The sequence below is a fragment of the Lethenteron reissneri genome, chromosome 14 (genome assembly GCF_015708825.2).
Source record: "Lethenteron reissneri isolate LAM-NWPU_2019-01 chromosome 14, ASM1570882v1, whole genome shotgun sequence".
Lineage (NCBI taxonomy): Eukaryota > Metazoa > Chordata > Hyperoartia > Petromyzontiformes > Petromyzontidae > Lethenteron > Lethenteron reissneri.
In genome coordinates this window covers 7977487-8000485 of record NC_083792.1, presented here as the reverse complement: position 1 = coordinate 8000485, position 22999 = coordinate 7977487, and the positions used below count along the sequence as shown (strand labels likewise).

Below are 22999 nucleotides of genomic sequence, written 5' to 3'. Positions count from 1 at the left end.
CTTATTATGGATGCTATTGGTCGCGAAAGCCTCTTACTACGTGTTAAACTGTCCGCAAAGTTGTTTAGGAAAGCATGGATGTGTGCGCCACCTAATGGACAATGTATAGCTTAGCTGGGTTGACTGAATGAAGACTGCAGAGTAAGGGGCCATCCATTTAGTAGGTACGCAAAAATCTGTCAAAACTTGACCCCTCCACCCTCTCCCTGTACGCACGCGGACTTTCTACACACCCCCCCCCCCCCCCCACCTGCGTACGTTCGCTTGACCCCGTACGCTTGAATCCTATAGAACGGCCGATATTTAATCCACGCAGAAACGATCAAGGATTCATAATATTAACGTGTTTAAGCAAACAGATAGTCCACCGCCGGCTGCATTAAAGAATTAAGTCGCGTACCTTGGCCACTTATTTTGCTGAGCTGCGTGATAGCTGCAGTCAGGGTTACGGTGACATGCAAGTGACACCTCTCCCACAGTGCCACTTCTCCCGGTCGTAATTGTCTGACAGCTGAAGAAACTGAACTGTGGCTCATTTGAAGGCTAATGTAGACAAATAATTATCGACGCTGCACCCCCCCCCCCCCCCCCCGTTTCCTATGCGTACGCACATTGTCAGTAGACCCCCCATACGCAAGCGTACACATTTGGGTTAACCCCCCCTCCATGCGTACGTACTCAATGGATGGCCCCTAATCAACAGCCCTTTGGGAATAAAGCGGCCAATGGGCAAATAATTTACCATTATAATGATTTACATTTGTCAAGGGTATTTCATTCCAATATCCCCAAATGCGCCGCCGTGTATGGGAAGCAGGAAACAAACAGAACCTGCAGGTAAAGAAGGCCTATTGCAAGAGGTGAGTTTTCAAGACAGACTTAAACATAGCTAACGACTCTCATTGTCTATGACCCAAACACCCGGAAATACGCTGCATCTCACGAGCTCTCAGAAGCTCGGCAATGGGTCGAGTCATAGATCGTGGCTTGCATGTGCGACCACCGCACATGCCACGTTGGCACAGGTGGTTGCGGGTCAGTGTACTACGTGGTGGGCAGTCCAGCAACATAGCCCACGTTGTACTGTGATTCTATGCTTCCACGACTATGGCCTGGCGTCTTGTCAAATCAACAGTGGGGGCCGTCCATAAATGACGTCACGCACCTGGGGGGGGGGGGGGTCAGAGATTTGTGACGATGTGTAACGATGGGGGAGGGTTGAGAAATGTGACGTCACATCAAAATGCGCAACTTTAAATAAATATAGACAACACGTTCTACTTAATTAAATCGACTTTTTAATAAATGTTTCTCCTACAACATCAGAGTGCAGCGCCACATTTAATACGCACTACAATGACAATAGTTTAAAGCGATTTGAAGCATGTTTAATTTTTTTTGGGAGGGTGGGGGGCAGAGTTTTGTGACGTCATATTTGAGGGGGGGGGTCTGACTTTTTGTGACGCCGTGTGACGAGAGGGGGGGTCAAAAATCGTCCAAAATCGCGTGACGTCATTTATAGACGGCCCCATAGCTGTCAACCCCTGATCAGTGCCCTACCTTAATACAGACCAACTCAGACCGTATCTGTCACCTCGTGCCCTTATCAATCTCAACGTTCATCCAAACAAAGTCCCATCACGAGGGTGAAACACAAACAGACAAAACACATTTTGCCCCTATTGAAACAGCTGTACACTATATGGACGTGAAAACTCAATTTCCCTGTACAGGAATACGGCTAAGCCGCATGGGTTGACAGCTATGGTGAACCCACTTGACAGCTGTGAAAAAGAGCTTTACGGCTCATCGGATTCCTCCAATGTAAATAAAATATTCAAATTCAGTTCTCAGTTAAAGCATGACGTCACAACTAATAAAAGTGTGGGGGGGTGGTGGGTGACGTCACATCAAACGCCGCAAATTTCCCAACACGCTTAAGCGACGCTCGCCGCCGATTGGCTACGAGCGAGCCCCGGTCGATCTCAACCGACCAATCGCGTGCGTCTTCTCCGAGCCCCGCCTCCCCCCCGCTTGCTTGTGCGCTCTACGATTTTCCACGCCAGTCTCAGAATTGGCGCCGCGTCCCTCCGTGTTGGACACGCGCGAATTTTCCTCGAAGTTAGGGGGCCACCCCCCCCCCCCCCCACAAAGTCTCCGTGTCCCGACAGGTTCCTTCCTCAGGTATCTTTGTCCACCCCCAACACACCCCGAGGCGCCACGCACCCACTGCCGGGCGCTGTACCGAGCGGAGTTGCCGTCTCCCCTCCGCCGTCGACGTGCGGACGTGAGGCCTACGCTATTAGGCTTGTAATCCAAAGAGCCTCTTGCTGTGGGTGATGTTGGTCGCGAAAGCCTCCGTGTTGAATTGTAATTCAAGAGTTGTGTTGATTTACGGCCACCCACCCACCCACCTACCCGCCACTGTGAATGCGCTGCTCGATGAAGGTTTAACGAGACTAAGTCGGTCGTGGGTTGGTGGTTTGACCATACTTCGCCACATTGTGGGGTTGAGAGGCCACGATTTGGATATCGTCACTGACGTGGGAGCTGTGCAGTGTGTGCGTGCTTAAACCATTGGTCTTGTCGCTAAGAACTTCGCCCCGTTTATGATGCGGGTTTTGAAAATTGTCTTGGCGAATGTTCGTGTGTTCGGGAGCTAAACTACCGATGGCCAAGTCTGCTGCTGGCCACGACGACGACGATGAGAGAGGGCTTTCAGGAGGGAGAGAATTCGCGTCGTGTTGCTGTTCCTCTGTTGAAAGAGCGCAGGCGACAGTGGGTTTACTCCGTAGTCCGTAGCTTTAGTTGCATGGCTACAATCGCACTACTGCGGCTTGTCTTGAATGGGTCTCTGTGTATCTTTATGGGTCTACGTATGTCTGTTTAATAGTATTTGGCTGCTATAAATTACCACACGATAAGACACTTGGTTGAGCCATCATTTGTGGCCAAGTCGCTTCTGAAAAATCTATTTTCAGTCGCTCAGTGGGGCCTTACCTGGTAAAATAAAATGTAAAACAATAGTTAATTTGAGCTCGATGTGCCCCAGAGTATACGGTATGTTAAACAGTTCGCGTTGCGTGGCCAGTAAAGTTATCAGGATGACGGACGCTTGTGTTGTGACCGAAACGCCGTGTTTCTTTTATTATTTTTTCTATTTACGTGACTTTACCGAAAGAACCAGAAAGTATGGATTCCTGCAGTCACGAAAGCTTCAAATCAAGACTGTGGTTTTCTTTTAATTTCCCATGTAAATGGTCTTTACAAATTAAAGGCTCAGTTACAATTAAAGTCACTTATTCCACTTGTACAAATATAATAGAGACGCATTCCATCGCTTGTGTTAGTAGTCGGGTTACCCGCCCTGTCCGACACGAATTGGAGCCCTCGTTCATCTGAAAAAGGATTTTAAAATCTCTTGACTCAAGCGAGATGTCACAGCGTGCTAAGTCGTGACCGGAAAATGCTCGGTGATCGCATTAAATCTAGGTAAAAAAAGTTAATCTCGGTTAAAAAGTTAAATCGGATGCGCTTCTGTGGCCGTCTGGAACGCTCGTCCGATATTAGGAAGCCACTGGAGCTACCCACTTCTGACTCTTTGTATATTTTGTTGTCCTTCCCCCAGCACCTCCGATTAGCACGGTTGGATACGAAAGAAGTTTAACATATGCACATGTACAAACTAGGAAAATGTTGGTCATAGCTCTGGTGGATTACGAGCCCGTTGATTTCCACCGAAGTGGATCACAACGCTTGGCCTATTGGTCACCACTGCTCTAGGTAAAACACATGGGGGTTTAGGTTAGGCCCTCATCCAGCAGTGGTTTGACAAAAGTGTTGCACATGTACAAAATATGTTTTTGTACTTGGAAGATTAACATTTGCCACTCGTTGCACTTTACAACAATCGTATGCTCAGGTTGTCCTGGTGTTTAACCCCTGCAGTGACAACAGGTACCGGAAGACTGAGAAAGGGACGAAGCAGCCATGACCTCCATCATCAAGCTCACGGCCCTGTCCGGAGTGCAGGATGAGGGCGCCCTCTGCTACCTCCTGCAGGTCGACGAGTTCAGGTTCCTTCTCGACTGCGGCTGGGATGAGAACTTCAAGGCGGACTTTGTGGAAATTCTCAAACGGTAGCAAAGCACCTCTTCAAACGATTCATCACCCCTACCACGGCGATTGTAGATTGTCTCGATACAGACCGAGATTCTATTCATTAACCTTTTTTTTCAGTCGGTCACCACTGGTGTGAGCTGTGGCCAGGAATCTAACTCAAAGTCACCAGGTTCATAGAACTGTACACTAACCACTCCATCGTTCCACCTAAATGATGTACACTTATTCCATGTAAATACCATAATGTATCCTGCAATATGTATGTATGGTTATGTGCATATATCGTTCACACGATAATGTTTATTAATAAATTCACCGTTATATTCATTAATGTGCAGTGCAGTCAAGAGTGTGACAATGTTAAAGTCGGTGATATCTGCTCAAATTAGCATTTGGGTGGTGCTCATCTCCTATTAACAGCTCTGAGCCAGTGGTGTACAGTCCTCATTCTTATGGCGGTAGCACGTCTATCCATAGGACAACCACTGTTGACCTCCCCACAAATTAGTACCTTTTTATCAACCCAGAGGGATGATGGGCCGAGTCACACCCCAATCAGGAATTTAACTCCCAACCCTTCCGATTACGAGCCGCTCAATCTGCCGTTGATTCACCTAGCCGGATATGAACGATATTTTGTGATCATGGCTCAGCGGAAGTGTGTGTCTACAGGATTTGTTCGTGCGTATATGTATGTTGAACATCCTTTGCACCGTACGTAGCCAACCGTGCTAAACAAAATATCACCGTAGCACGTTCTTTCATCGTTGTGTTTTTCTCGCTTGCAGGCACATCCATCAGATAGATGCAGTTCTTCTCTCGCACCCTGACACTCCACATCTGGGCGCCCTGCCGTTTGCCGTGGGAAAGCTCGGGCTGAACTGTGCCATTTATGCCACCATTCCTGTGTACAAGATGGGCCAGATGTTCATGTATGACCTCTATCAGGTGAAAGCCTTGCATTATAGGCGTCATTGTGCAACACATGCTGGTACATGTCCGTGGATGATAATCACTACATCTGTTCGTTGTGTCTGTAACTTAATTGTACTGTGAACTCTTTAACAGTAATTTCCGAGACAACTTACGTTTCAGGACGTTTATTCTCTTTAATGTTGAATTACATTTGTGCTGTCTATTCTATTTTTGTAAATCGGTTGTTATTTATTCTCTAATTTTTATTTGCTTCATTGGTCTATTTTATTACTTTTGTCGTTTTGATGACTTGGGTCACTTTTGTAAATGAGGCCATCCCGAGTTCCCACTTTTTAAAACAAATGTCGACTTAAATACTCTTCAACTTCGGTTGCGGATGTTGATAAACGTCAGATAATTGTTTCACTAAAAGATCTTTCCGCAATTGTTTCCACAGTCAAGGCACAACTCGGAAGATTTCAATTTGTTTACGCTGGATGATGTCGACGCTGCTTTTGACAAAATCCAGCAACTGAAGTACAACCAGATTGTTTACCTTAAAGGTTTGTTATCGTTAATTATATCCTACAATGCTTCATTGATAGGTTATGTAATGTTTCCCTTGTAGAGAATTTTTAAAAACTCACGAATAGTACGTTTTGACTCGATGGACAAATATGCATCATCATCATCAGCCATGTTTTATTCGCTATGGTGGCGAGATGTTAACTCCCTCGCCTTGTGTGCAGGAGGTCGTGGGTTCTATCCCCAGCTTGACGCATGTATATTTGGAGTTTGCGTGTCTCTCTCCCTGTGGTCGCGTGGATTTTTCTCCGGGTCCTCCGGTTTTTCCCTCCATATTTAGAAACACGCGTTTGGAGTGTTCGGCTGCTCTAAATTCCCACATGATAAGCCACTTCCTTGATCTATCATTCGTGACCAGGTGCTTCTGATAAAGAGCTGTATATGGCTCAGTGGGCCTTAGTTGGTAAAATAGAATAAAAATATTCACTGCTTAATGAAGGATTCCCCAAGTGTTCACCATCTCTTAGTCTCATGGTGCACCAATCCACCAGGCTTCTGTCCACGAGATTGAATTGACCCACCACGTAGTCTTCCCCTTTAACGTGTTCCCTCCTTTGCCTACCACTCCGTACGTAGTCTCGACCACCAGCCATCATGTTAATCCTGACTGACCCCAACTATGCAGTAATTTCCTGCGCTTCAACCCTGATAGTAGTTCTACAGACTTGCCGTCGGCGAAATTGGAGATGTTTAAAGCTATTTCGGCTTATGTTTGGTGTCGTGTTTATCGCGTTCAATATAACGTTGTATTCCTTCTTCATTCAGGCAAGGGACATGGCTTGTCTATAACCCCGCTGCCTGCTGGCCACATGATTGGGGGCACAGTGTGGAAGATTGTAAAAGATGGAGAGGAGGAGATCATCTATGCGGTGGATTACAACCACAAAAGAGAGATGTAAGCTACAGGACATGAACGTACATCTCTAGCAGCTAATATGAAAGTACACTGTTTACTTGTATTCCATTTTAATGTCAGATTCCGTTATAACTGCTTGTGAATGATTGTAAACTCATCATTTATTAACTGTTCACCTGTTTTTTTGTTTTGTTTTATGTAGACACTTAAACGGTTGCGCTTTAGAGACTGTCACAAGACCATCACTGCTCATCACTGACTCACTAAATGCCACATACGTTCAAGCCAGGAGGAAACAACGAGATGAACAGCTGCTAAGTATGTTTCCTTACCGAAGGAACACTTTATATTTTCATCCCATTTAACATGTTCCATTACACAAGAGTTTGGTGTTCGTCTTTGCATGCGTCACTTACAAGTTTGTATACTGGTGTTGTCTATTGGAAAGTTATACATTTTTTTTAAAGCATGCCACTCGCAATTGGAACTTTGCCAGATTAATTCGTGCCCGGTGGTCGACTCAAACTTAAATTTTTTCAGGGATGATAAATTGACTTTCCATTCTGCTTGGAAGTCAACAGTGATTGTCCTGTGGTTGTATTCATTGTTGCCACAGCAATTTGGAATTTCCACCACTGGCTCAGAGCTGTAAACCGAGGATGAGCACTGTCCCAAATTTCTTTGGGCAAGAAACGTCTATACTTTAAAGCATAACAGCCATGCTGCCTCACTGTAATAGTACAAGAGCTACAGATCGGTGGAATGAAAGAGAGCCTAACAGGAGATATGGATGAGAAAGAGCTGTGGATAAGAGATGCAGATTTACACTTTTGTGTCAGGGCCCCTCCGTTCTCATTGAGGGCTCTTGTCTGTCATGTCATGCAACTCGGCAGCAGTTGTTTTAGCCGGCCTCACTGCTCATGAGACTAAAAGTGGAAGCTGGTCTAGAGAAGTTAAATTTGTTGCTAAAAAACAGAAATGGGATTCTGAAAACGCGTAGGCTGATTGATGAAAATTTTATTTTTACGTGGTTAAAAACTGTCCACTAGTTTTAATGTATTACTCAGTAGAGTAGAAATTACTTTGTTATTAATGCAATCATAAAGTGATTGTTACTTGTCATCGTTAGTTGTTGAATGTATGAGCGACAATCATTATAAACCCAGACCTTCCTTGAAGACAGACTGCTTGAATTGGCTGTCGTCTGATTTAAACAAAATAACCTATTAAAATCTTTCCGAATTATATTCTGCTTTTTGCATTCAGCCTCATGTCATGATACGAAGTATCTTTTCAGATAATTCCGATTATCCCACACCTCCAATTAGCCCACACATCCAATTAGCACGTTTGGCTACGTACGGTGCGATAGAAGTTCAACATACATACGTACAGATTTCGCGTAATTGCCCACACGGAAGCAGATATCACAAAACTATCTCTTGAGATCCCTTCTCAGTGACCTGCGGACTCTCACCTGCCTTTAAATGCCGATGTGAAACACGGGCAACGTTTTGTAATGCCCTGTGTTCATATATCCGCGTCCCCGCAGCGAACATCCTTGAGACGCTGCGTGGGGACGGCAATGTGCTGCTTGCCGTGGACACGGCGGGTCGCGTGCTGGAGCTGGCCCAGCTGCTCGACCAGATCTGGAGGACCAAGGACGCGGGGCTGGGAGCGTACTCCCTCGCGCTTCTCAACAACGTCAGCTACAACGTCGTCGAGTTCTCAAAGTCTCAGGTTCGTACCGTTTGTTTGGACGACCCCGCATCCTCTTTGTGCTTCGGATTCGATCGCCTGCGTTATTTGTTTTTTTCTTCCTTCCCCTATACTCGATCGTTCTCTTCTGCGCGGGTGTGACAAACGCGCTCCCGTGTTTTCACAGTCGCGTAAATATCGATGGCTCTATTCTCATGGTGAATGTCTCTTTTAAGTACAATTTGTGTGCGAAAACACGCATATGTCTTCAAGAGCAAGAGTAGATCAAATCGCCGAGTTTCAGGGCTCTTTCAACTGGTGGCCCGCAGATCTATAGCCCACCGAAATGTATATGGCTTGGAGAGACATTGAGAGATAGACATTAGTGAGACGAAAGAGAGCTCAACAAGATAGAGGGATCCGAACACACGAGCTACAGATGTGTGATCGCATGTACAGATGTTATGATGTCAGAGGCATCATGTGATGTCAACATCTGTACACAAGACATTTAGACATCGCATGACACTATGACGCCGTGTGGCCTCTCATCGCACACACACACACACACTAGTTGCATTGTTACCCACGAGAAAATACAGTGGCAGAATTCTGACCTCGTGTCTCAGCGGTTTTAACGTCCGTACACGCGACACATACAACGTTCAGACGTCGCGTGACGCTTTGACAGCGTGCACATTTAGTATTATTACGTGGTCCATCGAAAGATACATCATTAAAAGAACCCTGACGCCGAGTGTCTCTTCTGTCTCGAGCGGCCACGTATGTGAACCTGTGTTCCCACCCACCTACGCATCGTCGACCGCAGGTGGAGTGGATGAGCGACAAACTGATGCGGTGCTTCGAGGACAAGCGCAACAACCCGTTCCAGTTCAGGCACCTGTCCCTGTGCCACAGCCTGGCCGACCTGGCCAAGGTGCCGAGCCCCAAGGTGGTGCTGTGCAGTCAGCCCGACCTGGAGTGCGGCTTCTCGCGCGAGCTCTTCATCCAGTGGTGCGGCGACCCAAGGCACTGCGTCATCTTCACGGCCCGCACCATGCCAGGCACGCTGGCACGCACGCTCATCGAGAAGCCGGGACTGCGCCGGGCAGAACTGGAGGTGAGGTTCGCGTTTGGGGCGGGGGGTGGGGAGGGTGGATTTTAGCCGTGAACTTGCGTCGCTGCCATCGCACGCTCTGTGTGTGTGTACGCGTGTTGAACTTTTTTCGCGCCGTACGTAGCCAAGCACGCTCCTTGGTGGTTGCCAATTTACAAAAAGAAAGTCGGCGTATGTCCACATCAGGAGGGTCGGCTCTTTCGGAGCAGACGTGAAGTAACATTTAACCAAATAAACTTTGGGTTAGCGTATGTAGCGTGGTTTAATGGCTAGCACATTGGACCTGCAATCCAGAGGTCGCCGATACCTTCTTCCGGCATGACAGTTGAAACACTGTTGCCTAAATCGACCTGCCTTTGTCTGTCCGCCCAGTAAATTGGAACAACACAGTCGATCGGCTGGTTTCTGTGTGTGCGGTGGGGTAAAGTGTGGGTTCTCACAAGATGCCTGGCCAAGTGTTAATGATAAGACAAATAATCACCGTGATGATATCCGCATTTTTTCTTATTCAGATACGCAAACGTGTCAAGCTTGAAGGTAAAGAGCTTGAAGAATATATGGAAAAAGACAAAATAAAGAAAGAAGAAGCGAAAAAGCAAGAGCAAGCCAAAGAGTGAGCAATTAAAAAAATATATATATATTTTCCCCAGGGTTTATGCCTATTGTGCCATACTTAGCCACCGGTGCTAATTGGCGGCATGTCGTGAGACAAATTATACTTTCGCACAACAGCCGGGGGACTCCTGGTTGTTAGAGAACTGCCCCACAGCGGCAGAGAGCACAGCGAGCTACATCTGACATCTCTTGAAGTGACCACAGATCCACACGGTAGGGGGCAGCACTTTCCCGTTCGCTTGGCCAAGGACGGACGTTTGGCACGTGACAGCGACGGGGATTTATTTTATTCTCAGAGCATCAATTTGGACAAATTAAGGGCAGAACCACATTTTGTGCGATGTGGGGTGTTCATTGTACAGGCAGCCCCCGGGTTACGAAAGGGTTATGTTCTCGAGATTGATCCGTAGCCCAAATTTTCCATAGGAAACTGAACGGAAACTGAAGAATTTTCCCCCAAACATCAACGATAAACTCCCAAAGCCGGAAATAGTTGTACCTCTCCTTCCCAATTACTATGTTCGTTTTATCTCGATACCGTATCGTGCTGTCCTCCGTTTTATATCGTTACCTGTATCGTATCGCTGTAATACGCTCTGCACTTCCTACGATTCATTCATTTAATCGAATATCTACCCTAACACTACCCATAATTAAACGAATGGAACATATACTGTATCCAACTGTTTATGAATACCACGAAACATTTTAATATTAATTGTTAACAGAAAGCGCTCCGTTCCGAATGTTCGTTTACCGTGCATTAGGTTAGGCCTAGACTTCTCCGATCGCTGTTGGCCGAGACCATAAGCAATCTAAGCGTAATTGTGTTAAATAAAGTACATCCAGTAAATAACTCATGAAATAAACTTAAAATAAAGAAAACTAGCAATGGAAAAATAGCCAGTTCTAAGCATATAAAACAAACAATTATTTAATGCTACAAAAGAAATGGATTACATAACACTGCAAAAAAATCCATTTTACCTTAATCCTCGGTGAAGCTCGGTGAAGGTGGAGTTTTATTTACGCTCCGCGGTATTCATCCGCAGCCTCACTGCGCTGCATTATTTGCGCTTACGTAACTAATGCAAACATTTATTCAAATTGAAACCTAAATTTTACGTGATTTTTTGGAGCATTTCCATAAAGTCGGATTTCCTTGTGTCGGGTCTTCCGCAACCCGGGAACTTGCTGTACAGTCGAATAATCAGGCTGAGAACTCATCAACTCGCTCTTTGTACGAGTGAGAAATATTAACGTTGCCTTCGAAGGTCACACATTTTGCACCAAATAATTGAAATGGATGGCGGGGATGGTGGCGAGTGGTCTCGCAATTATATTGCAAACTTATCAGTAATGTGCGGGCGACACATCGACCGTATTTCTGCCGATATCTGTGAGTCGCTCGTCGCAGACAGCCGCTTGGGCATGCCCACCCCCACCACCCCCCACTCCCACCAGCCACCCCCCAAGAAGCATCGCCCAGTCGGCCTGGTTTTGATCGAATGTGTCCGAACGCGTCGGTGCAGCGATGATGAATTTTCGAGCGACGACAGCGACCTGGAGGGTGACATGGAGTACCAGCCGGCGGGCAAGGCCAAGCACGACTTGATGATGAAGAGCGAGAACAGTCGCAAGGGCAGCTTCTTCAAGCATGCCAAGAAGTCCTACCCCATGTACCCATCGACGGAGGAGAAAATCAAGTGGGACGACTACGGAGAGATCATAAAGTAAGGGCGCGTCGCCGAGATTCGATACCTTGCCTGGAAAGCAGAAGGTCGTGCGTATGATCCCGACCTTGACGCCTGTATATTTGGCGTTGGCATGTTCTCTCTCCCCGTGTTCACATGGATTTTTCTCCAGGTCCTCCAATTTTTCTCTCCACATTCAGAATCGGCGTGCTTTTAGAGGATTTAGCTGCTCTACATTTCCATGTAATAAGCCACTTTGTTGAGCTATCATTTGTGGCCAGGTCGCTTTTGAAAAAGAGCTGCATAGCTCAGCGGGCCTTACCTCTGTAAAATAAAAATAAATTAGCTTAGATTCACTCGCTCCTTCATGGATTTATTGAGAAACATTCGCACGTCCATGTCGGTAAATAACGAATACGAGATGGCCGTATTTTAGCAAATGCAGTTGGTGTACGGATGACGCAGTGGTGTCGTGGTCAGCACACTGGACTTGCAGTCCAGAGGTCACCGGTTCGGTTTGAACTCCCGGCGCGGCAGTTGAAACAACGGTGCAAGTTTTTTCCGAATCTCCCCCGCACCCCCCCCCCACCCGTCTTTGTCCACCCAGCGGTGTAAATGGGTATACGGCAGGTTGTTGATTGGCAGGCCGCGTGTGATGGGGTAAAGTGTGGGAACTCCCACCTCTTCCAAGATATCTGGCCAGCATGGAATACCCTCTAGAGGGACTCTACAACTGCCTCGAGTGGAGCTCCTTTGACCAGCAGTGGCACGAGAAAGCATTTGCAGGGCTGCACTTTTACATTTTACTCTAGGTTCATATTCGTCAAATATATAAGAACAATTTGCGCTGCCAGATGTAGCATATGCATTAGAAACTGCATGCATTAACATAGTTTCCATGAATACATTTGGGCTGTTAAAGTGGAAAAATATATATGTGCTATGACCATATATGGCCAAATCACCCGTGATGCTCCCGATGTTGTCAAATCTTAGAACCCAAGCAGGTTTTGAGCCTAGATAGTGTGTGCGTATGGGTGACCACCATGCATAATAGCTGTTATCGGAGCTCATGGGGTTTCCGTGGCTGGTAGCAGAGGGACCGTGCAGTACAAACTCCGTTGTGTCTTCGTGTGTGCACAGGCCCGAAGATTTTTTCATGCCCGAGTTGCCAAGCGTGGATGAGGACAAGGGTGTCGAAGCTCATCACCAGGCGGAGGAGGCCATGGAGCAGGACCTGACCGATGTGCCCACCAAGTGCATCTCCAGCAGCCACACGGTCGAAATTCGGTACGCGGCGCTGCGCCCTCAACACTGCATCGCGAGCATTCAGATGCGCTCCTGAGGCCGTCTGGAACGGTCTTCCGATAATAGGAAGCCACTAGAGCGATTCATTTGTAAACCTAGATTAAAAACTCATTTTTTTAGAACTGTTTTTCGTGTTTAATTTGTTGTCCTTCCCCCACAACTCCAGTTAGCACGGTTGGCTACATACAGTGCGAAAGTTCGGCATACATACATACTCACAAAGACTTATTCCCTCCCGATCCTCATTGAAAATGTCCCCCTCGCTTTCTGTGCTGCCACTTTTCTTCGTACGGCATTTGAAAAGCTGCTGATGTGAAACGTTATCATTTGTACGTCGAGCGCGGTAATCCATTTGACGGCATCGCTAGTTGCTTGATGTACGTATGGCGTCCGTACCTCCTGTGTAAGCGAAAAATATGGCAGTGGTCGGGTAGGCCTTGTCACGCTGATGACACGGTTGGAATGCGTTTCATGAAGGCTGTGGCCAACAGCTCAGGGGGGTTCATTGCACTGAGTTGGTACCGATAGGCTCGTGAATCCGAAGCGACGTTTCAGTCAGCCGCGATATAATTGGCCCATCAATCGTGAGAGGTTGATCGTCTCCGCCACAGGTCATCCATGAGTGCACACAAAAAAACGAAGACGTTCTGTATCGGATCGTTGCGGCAATTGCTGTTGACAAGCACCTGTTAAGGCCAGCACGGCTCACGCGGGCGTAGTGTAGCCAGGATGACGCTCATATACGATGTCTCTTTAAGCTACTATGTTTTATAATCTACGCGTTCCTCTTCACATATCTCAGTGTAAGTTAACGCATGCACATTTCTGCGTGCTTCTCTGTGTACTTGCCAGCTATTGTGCCAATGTTTTTGTCCATGTTTCTGTACCAACTAGTGATGAAAGGCAGACAACACACTGATTAAAAATATTGTTCTACAGACACATTGTCATATCACTCCTTGGTGTACACCACCAGCAGTCCACCCGTAGGGAAATCGTCAACCAACCTCAGCCATCCCAACTTTAACCACAGCTCCCGCCACTCCCTTCGGAATACCCTTTGAATCTCTTAGCCAATCCAACACTCGCTGGTCAAGCAGACCATCCATCATTGGTGGCTGTTCTGCCTGACCAATCAGGATCGTGCCGGAACAGCAATCAGCGGGTAATGACCAAATTTCATAATTATTACGGATCGTCATTGACGTCCTTAAAATTATTACTGTTGTTGCCAGTGTGCTTTAGTCGAAGTGCAATTTTCCATTTTTTGTGTGCGTGTGTAAACCCTTCGTGTTCCGTTCGCGTTCCCTTCCCCCGTTCGCTTCAAGGGCCAAGTTGATCTACATCGACTACGAAGGGCGCTCAGACGGCGAGTCGCTCAAGAAGCTCATCAGCCAGATGCGCCCGCGCCAGCTGGTGATTGTGCACGGGCCGCCTGACGCCACGCGCCACCTGGCCGACGCATGCCGTGCGTTCGGCGGCAAGGAGATGAAGGTGTACACGCCGAGGCTGCACGAGACGGTCGACGCCACGAGCGAGAACCTCATCTACCAGGTGTGGCGTGCCGGGCGTGCTTGCTGTGTGTGCGCGCGCGTCATCGGCGCATCATCGTGGGTACAATTTCAAAAGAAGTTCAACATACTAAACTATGCTATTTTTATTTTACCAGGTAAGGCCCACTGCGCAATGTAGCTCTTTTTCAGAAGTGGCCTGGCGACAAATGATAACTCAACAAAGTGGCTTATCACGTGGAAATGTTTAGCAGCCAAATACTCTAAACGCATGAAGTTCATTTTAAATGTGGAGGGGATAAACCGTAGTACCCGGAGAAAAATCCACGCGACCACGGGGAGAACATGCAAACTCCAAATATACAGGCATCAGGGTCGGGATGGAACCCACAACCTCCTGTATACCAGGCGAGGTAGTCAACATCTCGCCATCGTGGCACCCATACGTACATGCGTCAGCATCGCCAGGGCTGTGACGCGGGCCGGCGGTAGCAAGTTAGCCGCTTATTGCAGAAATTCACGGTTCGAATCTGGCGGTCGCCCCAGTTAGTACTGCGTTGCAGCGGACATTGAAGATCCCCCTGACGTAATTTGCAAGGGTAGGCCAGTCTATATCGGCATCATGGTGCAAAAGTGCATGGTTTGAGGAATTACAAATTGCTCAAATGGGATTACAAACACACACGGCATACACCGCCCTCTGCGGTGAACACTTGGCAGGACCCTCTCAAAAGAGCGTCGTGAGACTCGGTGGGGCTTTCCTGTGTGAACAAGCGTAGTACCAATAATAATGATTATAAACCATTAATATTTACACCAGTGCCTCCGATGCAGTACATTTCGAGGTGACTGGGGGCACAGGGTGAACGCAGCAACAGCCTGCAAGTGGGCATTCTTACGTCCGTTGGGTTATTTATAACATTTGAAAAAATGTCGAGGCCACAATACCGGCACACACAACCTACCCTTTTTCCAATAACGCGAAACGGCTTTTGACGTCCACTGCAAAGCACGCGGCTTGTATTTGTTACAATTAACACACCCGGTGTTAACCAAACGGCCGTTGGGGATTCGAACTTGGGAACCTTTGCAGTAAGTGGCATACACACCATCGCCGGGCCCTCTCACCGGGCCCGCAAATTAGTTTTCTTCTTTACAACGCTCCCGTCAACATTATTTCTGCGGTGATGAGCAGTGTGTATTCTTATCGTGCTGTTCACTGTGAATTCCAAGGCTCCATTTGTGGCAGGAAGACCATTTTATTCTTCTGACGATGAAATCTTTTTTTATTACTGTTTGTGCACAGCGTCTTGACATGCGATCATATTTAGATGCTATTTAAATGTAAATTGTTGTTTTTTATTGTTGAGACTGGGTGTGATTTTTGGACAGTGCGAGCAGAAAAGGCAAATTTGTTCCCGCAGAAACACGGCACGACCCGCTGTGAGGAGTTCTCGCTTTTGTTTTATCATTCTTTTATAGTCCCAAAGCGTAACATTTCGGTTGTGAACGATGATAATAGGCTAGAGCCATGATACAATTGCGCATTGTGCTTTGAACCCAGTAACCCGATTTCGATTCCCAGCTACACTAAAATTGGTGGCTTGTGCTGCCTGAACCTGTCCTGGGCACCCCCCAACCCGCACTAACCATCACTGACCATCACGCTCAAGTGTGGCCAAACAACCCCTGTGATCGAAACAGCATGGAATGAGGGATGGGCGGGGGGGGGGGAGGCCTTTATATAACAGTGGATTGACAAAGGGCTGCAAATAAATAAGTTATAAATTATAATCGTGATAGTTTAGTTGAGCTCAACAATCACTGCAAAATAGACATCCTGGTCAAAAACGATGTCAGGCTCGACGATTTTTTATAGTTTTTGTTTATGCTCGCGCCTACTTTTCCCCCCAAGGTGAGGCTCAAGGACTCGCTCGTGAGCTCCCTGCGCTTCTGCCGGGCACGGGACGCCGAGCTGGCGTGGATCGAGGGCGCGCTGGACCTGCGGGTGGCGCGCGTCGACACGGGGGTGGTGCCCGAGGACGGGACGCCGCGCGACGACGACAACGCGACGGCCGGCACCTCGGCGGGCGGCTCCGGCGAGACCATGGAGGTCGATCGCCCGCACCGAGCCGCCCACGAAACGGAGGCCGCCCCCGGCATCGCGGGCCGCTCTCAAGCGCAGCCCCTGGCCGGGCTGTTTATCGACGAAGATGCGACGACGTCGGCGCGCGTCACCGTCGGCCCCGAGGAGGGCGACATCATCCCCACTCTGGAGCCGCTGCAGCCGAACGAGGTTGGTGGCGGCCGGTTCTGAGTTAGAAGAGGGAGGAGGAGGAGGTTTGTGAAGGATGCAACAGGGCAGTTTGGTGGCAGGGGTAACTCCCCTGCAGCAATGACTGAGGGCGGAAGATCGACGCTCACGACAACGAGCAAAGCGCTGGGCGGTACATTTGCCAGTGATATCCGTGAACCTGTAACACCTGGGGCCGCCCCGTGCCCTGCCTGTGAGTCTACATTTCACGTACACCGAGCCTAGGACAAGCGCGACGGTGGCGTCTCACCGTCACGTAGTCACGAATGGTGGCTGTCGTTGTCGCCGCCGCCGCTGCTGCTGGTGGCGGTTGTGAAACGCCGTCCGTTCGGCTGCCGTCTTTTTTGTCTCCCAGGCGCAGGACCACGCGGCGGTGTTCATTAACGAGCCGCGCCTCTCCGACTTCAAGCAGGTGCTGCTGCGAGAGGGCATCCAGGCCGAGTTCATTGGCGGCGTGCTCGTGTGCAACAACGTGGTGGCCGTTCGCAGGGTGGGTTGCTCTGGTTTCTTTTCCTGCCTTACCCCAATCGTGGGATTTGGTGTTATTCATGCAATTTGAACTTGTATACGTTATCAAATTTTCACATATTTTAGTTTTTTGTGATTTTTCTCACCTCTCCTCTTCTTTACACTATTGTTTTCTTGTTTGTCGTTGTAACTTTCTGACTTGGCCCTACTTGGACTTCCGTAAAAAAAAAAGCTTCATAGCTCATCGGATTTCTCTGGGATAAAGATTCTGATATAGAGTGCTGCCTCCCCCCCCCCACCACCTGCACCCCGCTGCCTCTCGCCCTTTGCTCTCCACGGTATTGAACCCCCACCTTGCCTCTCCCCAATCAAGAACCACTTGCTCCCCCAGCCCCAGATACACACCGAAGGTTATTAAGGCCACAATAGAGAGTGATCACATGGCCACCGTTCCATTCAAGACGGTGTTAGGCACATGTTTAACCCGTATTAGGGTTTTGTTTGTGATCGTAAGAAGTGTTTCACGTGTATTAGAAACAGGTTATTCGTTATTTTAGAACTGTTTTTTGTGTTTAGTTTTTGTTTCCATTTCCCACACCTCCGATTAGCACTGTTTGCTACGTACCGTGAAAAATAGGTTTGACATACATACATAGTTCGTGTTTTCGCATTGTTAAGGCATGTGCATCACGTGTATTCGTGTTTTGTGACGGCAAGGCACGTCTTTCATGTTGTGTAATGGTGTCTTTCGTGTTAGTAAGGCATGTGGTTCACGTTGAGTATTCATGTTTTAGCATCGTTCTGTGGCGCTGACGTCACCTGTGCACATTCATCATTTCTCCTGCACAGTATCCATGCCGCAGCTTGCGCCTCTATCCCCTGAGAAAGGCTTTCGTGCCTCCTGACCCACGGGCTGAGACCCGCTGCGCGAGCCTCTCTAGTTTACGTCTGCCGGATTCAAATTCTTGCAATCCAAGAACGTTTTTCAAACGGCTGTTGTGGGCACGCCTTGTCTGCCTTTAGTGGACAGCATCCTTGCAACACTGCTGATGCCCCGTTTCTGCTTTGAAGTTCTTCCCCTCTGATTATACATTTTTATCAAAACCAGCAAGATTATTTGGGGAACTGAGAAAAAATTACATTTAATTGTGCTTTAAAATTTTGTATCATTGTTAAATATATTATGTCAATTTATTTAATCATTGTGCAATTTTTCTCATTTCTATGAATTTTATATCTTTACTTTTGAACCTTTAATCCGTTACCAAATGATTGGATTTGCTGCCAGGATTAGTTGTAATTTTATTTGATGTCACCCAGGGGATCACCTTTGCAAACAAGGCCACGTTTTCACATTTGTCTTAACTGCGTTCGTTTCATCTTCTGATGAAAAAAATAAAGATTGGATTGCATGTCTTAGAATAATGTATCACCCCCATTGCATTCATCTGCCCCCCCCCCGGCTCGGCGCATGGCAGGGTTGTTTCTATTCCCAGCACGGCAGAATATTCTCCCTTTGCAAACGGCACCAGCCATGGTAATCAAACCAGGCTCAAGTGGCTACCCTTGTCTTCGTGCGTGTGCCGTGCTGTGTGCGGATACAGCGGTATAGCAATGGGGTTAGCACTGCACCGCGCTACGAACCCGGCAACCCGAGTTCGATTCCCACCCGGATGCCCCCCCCAACACCCGTGATGAATATCTGAACCGGTGTACTGGACATCCCCGCGATGGACTCACCATCAAAAGAGTACCTGCAGCGGTGTGTAAACGTCAGCCCCTGGGGAGACAAAGGTGGCCCTGGTCATGGTGTTGGCCATCAACTCCGTCCATGTGCCACGCCGGCCTTCGGAGGTACTCCTCGCTAACAGCACTTGCCCCAACAGTTTTGTAAAGGCTACACGGGGGATCTTTGTCTTTGCAGACGGAGGCGGGCCGCATCGGCCTGGAAGGATGCATATGTGAGGACTACTACAAGATCCGTGACCTCCTGTACCAGCAGTACGCTATTGTGTGACCTCTCTGGCTCCGGGCGCTGAAGGTGGTGATGCTGAGAGGGCCTTTTTGGTGGCGCGTCCACTCCCCTTGCGTGACGATTGTCTTCGTACTTTTCTAGTCTCCCCATCCCGAATGTAAATGACCGCGACACGAAGCCGTGGATCGTAACGTCGGGTAAGCTTTCGGAGAAAATGCCAGTTTTTTTTTATAATTCAGAGCATTTTTGACAATTATGAAAGGGAGACGTAGGTCACCGTTCGTCATAATTGGCCGTTCAAGGAATGCTTCTGGTAGTGGATATAGTTTTAACCGAAGGCGATTCTTGTGTACAGTAAACGTATGTTTTCCGCTGTTCGCTGGCCAGGATGGCCCGTGGAATTGGAATACAGAATACATATTTTCACGGCTGCCAATGTTTCCTTTTCCACCTGTACAAATAAAACAAATGCATCCATGTAATGACGCTTGCAACTTGATTTTAATACCCATTTGCTGTTTGTAATCGATACATTTCCTGCTGTTGGTGATGTTAACGGCAGTGAATATACCGGTAAAAATTTAAATGTTGCATTAATTTATTACGTGCATATTTACAACAGCTCACTCGCTCCTTCACGATATGAAATGCGGAATTGCCACCGCCCGCTCGGCTATACACGGGAGATGCCTCGATGCTCACTGAAGCAAGAAGATAATTTCCAACGACAAAGATTGCATGGCCAATGGCAGATGTAGCGTGGCCCGATTTGCTCTGTCAACTTATTTTTTATTTTGGCCAGGAAAGTCTCAAAACTCTTTCAGGAGGGTCCTGCCCAGTTTTTGCAGTCGGACGGGTGACGTTGCTGTCATGGCGATTGAGTAATTTGCAGGGAATGTTTCAATATTGGGATGTTTGGCCATTTTTTTTCTTATGGGAGAAAACGGAAGAACCCGGAGGAAACCCATGCAGAACAGGAGGAGAGCGTACAAACCCCACACGCAGAAAGGTGCCCGAGTCGGGAGTCAAACCCAGGACCTTCCTGTTGTGAGGCGCCAGTGTTACCACTCGCGCACCGTAAATGTTCCAAGGACCCAGACCAGGTATTTCCCCAGTTGGTACCACCTGAGGTGGCACAATATGTCCAATAACGGTGGATCGCGAGATAAACGTTTGAAATGAGTGGCGCTATCAAGTAATTCACTCATGTATTCACCATGTAAATATATCGGTACTACGAAAGCTTTGCACCTCTGTGGTACCGATTTCTGCTCTTAACCCATGGACTAAATGGGAAGTTTGATTATATCTGAAAAGTGGCCAGAATACTAAAAAGGTAGCAATGCTGTAGAGAGACGGAGAGTAAGGTTAACTCTCCATGCCCACATTTTCACGAGACAGGACTTCGTTTTTTTCTATAGAGGGCAGCAGCACATGCAATGCATCTGTTGTCTGGGCTGCTCTCTCGCAATTAGCCAATCTGCCGCCCCTCGCCAGTATCAAACATTGCAGCGGAATTGACACACGTCGCCTTTCACAAGTATCAACTCGATCATTTTTGCAATCGGAGTAAAAAAAAAAAGGTGTGTGGGCGTTTCCAGTTCGGCGGCTGCTTCCAGCTGTGTTCTGCACGATTGGCGCACATCCAGATTATGGGGTGAACTTTTTATACGGTACACGAATCTCACCTTTGTTGGACCGCGTTGATCGCCTAAAGGTTAAATTGGATTTGCCGTTCGCACCGCCCGAGCAAGTGCTTGGCTTCTGGAGCTTCTTTGCAACTTGTTTTAGGCAGTGTTGTGACTGCAGCCCCCCTACCTGTTAAGTCTGTGACCTCAATACAAAATATACGAGCACTGATGCAGTATACTGCCCTGAGCCAGTGATGGAAACCCCACCTTCTTATGGTGGGTGCGAGTCTTGTCAAGTAGAATAACCACTGTTGACGTGCCCAAAATCTGGTACTAATTTTGTAGACCATGTACGGATGATGGGCTGAGTCAATCCCCATCAGGATTGAACTCGTGCCACGTTGCTCAGCATGTGATGTGACAAAAATGTTTTTATATTTTCACATGCAGAGCATTCGTCATTGTCTTTTGAGAGCAGTCTCCCATATCAATATGCACTGGTATGTCAAGACTTACTATCAGTCCCAGTACCCTTTGTATCTAATGATAAATGTCCGCATAAATAATGCATTGTCAAAAAAATATCAAAATTGTGTCTCTTTAAATCTCGTCAAAAGCCTTGTTGTACGGCTGCTCTCTACATGTTTTTAATTCCATCTGCGACATGCATTTTTAAATTGTGCGATCGTGAATCCTTCGCAGCCTTTGTTCTGAATGGAAACAGACTACAGCCAGTACTGTTGATGACAACGGCCAGTTCTGTGGATGCCACCCCAGCTCATCGCTTCCTTTTGCTCGACCAGCGGGGTGGCCAACTGGCGTCTCTCCGAGCGGCATGCGGCTCTCTCGAAGGGTCATAACGTAGAACGTACTATTACAGTCGTAGTAGCAAAGACAAATTAATGTCTCCCGTGCTGTGCCCAAAACTCACTATTTACACACACACAGGCTTGTGTATATATATATACATCTTCTTGGTTCTTTCGGTAAAGTCACGTAGAAGGGAAATAATAAAATAATTCTCACGACATTTCGGCCTCAACGCAAGCAGCCGTCCTCAGGTGAAGAACAGGTCTGTCGGAAAGTACAGCGTCTGACCTGTTCTTCACCTGAGGACAGCTGCTTGCGTTGTGGCCGAAACGTCGTGAGAATTGTATTTTATTATGTTTTATTTTTATTATTTATTCCCTTCTACGTGACTTTACCGAAAGAACCAAGAAGATGAATCCCTGCAGTCACGAAAGCTTTAAATCGAAATTTATATATACACACTTGGCACTTTGCAGAACTCATGGGGTACTTGTTGTCTCTTGGTCTGTTATAGGTTGGCCACCCCTGTGCTCGACCCTCCAGCGGTTGCATAATCGAAACCTGACCTGTTCCAGTGTTCTTCCATCTGGCTTTTTAGGTCTTGCCCTTGCTCGCCATCCTCTGGGTGCCACTGCAATGCCCCACCCCGTCTGGGTCAACCTGCCCCACACCCTGTATACCTGTGCCACCCATTGCAATCGCCCTCTAATTAGGTGCATGTACACTGCTTTTTTGGCACGCATTTTGAACTTGCAAGTTGTTTAGCCTATCGTGCCGTGAATTCCTAGCATCGCGTGCCTCTAATTCAAAGGCCACTCGCCTCTTTTGTAGTGCAGCCTGTGTTCAGCAAATCAATGGAATTGTCAAAGCAACCCTTGGCTCTCGGTCGCTTCGAATACAGCATGCGATGTGCAACGTCTCAATCTTGTCTCGCGTTAGCAGCCACGGAAACATTCTGAATGTGCCGAGGCGTGCCCCCCTTGCCCTCTTTCCCACATTCACACGCTGCCGTATTTGTCTCTGGCAACGGACGGGCGCATCCCCGCATCATGTCCTGACATGCAACCCTCCCCTACCCACCTCCGCACAAAACCCACTCTCACAGCCGACGGTTTAACCCATTGCAGCAGCAGCAACAACAACAACAAACACGGGGACATCTCTCGCCGCGACGTTAAATTCCCCCATTCAGGTCTCTTGTCATTTCGCGTGGCCGCGCTGGTGCGGACGCGACGCAGGAGACGTGGTGTATCGGTTCACGTCGCGCTATAGGATCGCATTACACGACAGCCGCTGTGCCCCGTGACCTTATCCATTCTGCGCCAGAAGCCGTTCAATTTCGCAGTTATTTTTGGACCACGTTTTTGTCCGTCGACCCCC

At 47.8% G+C, this 22999-nt stretch overlaps 1 protein-coding gene across 1 annotated transcript; it reads left to right on the top strand.

The window, feature by feature from the left end:
* Window positions 1–2050: 2050 nt before the first annotated feature.
* Window positions 2051–21355, top strand: CPSF2 (cleavage and polyadenylation specific factor 2). The gene is made up of 15 exons (XM_061551453.1): window positions 2051–2184; window positions 3949–4139; window positions 4911–5070; window positions 5495–5600; window positions 6388–6517; window positions 6681–6796; window positions 8031–8218; window positions 9006–9296; window positions 9806–9906; window positions 11441–11641; window positions 12746–12892; window positions 14239–14464; window positions 16337–16717; window positions 17091–17225; window positions 19128–21355. The coding sequence occupies exons 2-15, from the start codon at window positions 3991–3993 to the stop codon at window positions 19218–19220; spliced, it is 2424 nt and encodes an 807-aa protein (XP_061407437.1). The 5' UTR covers window positions 2051–2184; window positions 3949–3990; the 3' UTR covers window positions 19221–21355.
* Window positions 21356–22999: the final 1644 nt, after the last annotated feature.

Excerpts from the sequence above, each read along its gene's own strand:
- CPSF2 (XM_061551453.1), top strand. The coding sequence starts at position 3,991 with ATGACCTCCATCATCAAGCTCACGGCCCTGTCCGGAGTGCAGGATGAG. Across the intron at positions 5,601-6,387 it reads CCAGATTGTTTACCTTAAAG|GCAAGGGACATGGCTTGTCT; the intron begins GTTTGTTATCGT and ends TTCTTCATTCAG. Across the intron at positions 17,226-19,127 it reads ACGTGGTGGCCGTTCGCAGG|ACGGAGGCGGGCCGCATCGG; the intron begins GTGGGTTGCTCT and ends TTGTCTTTGCAG.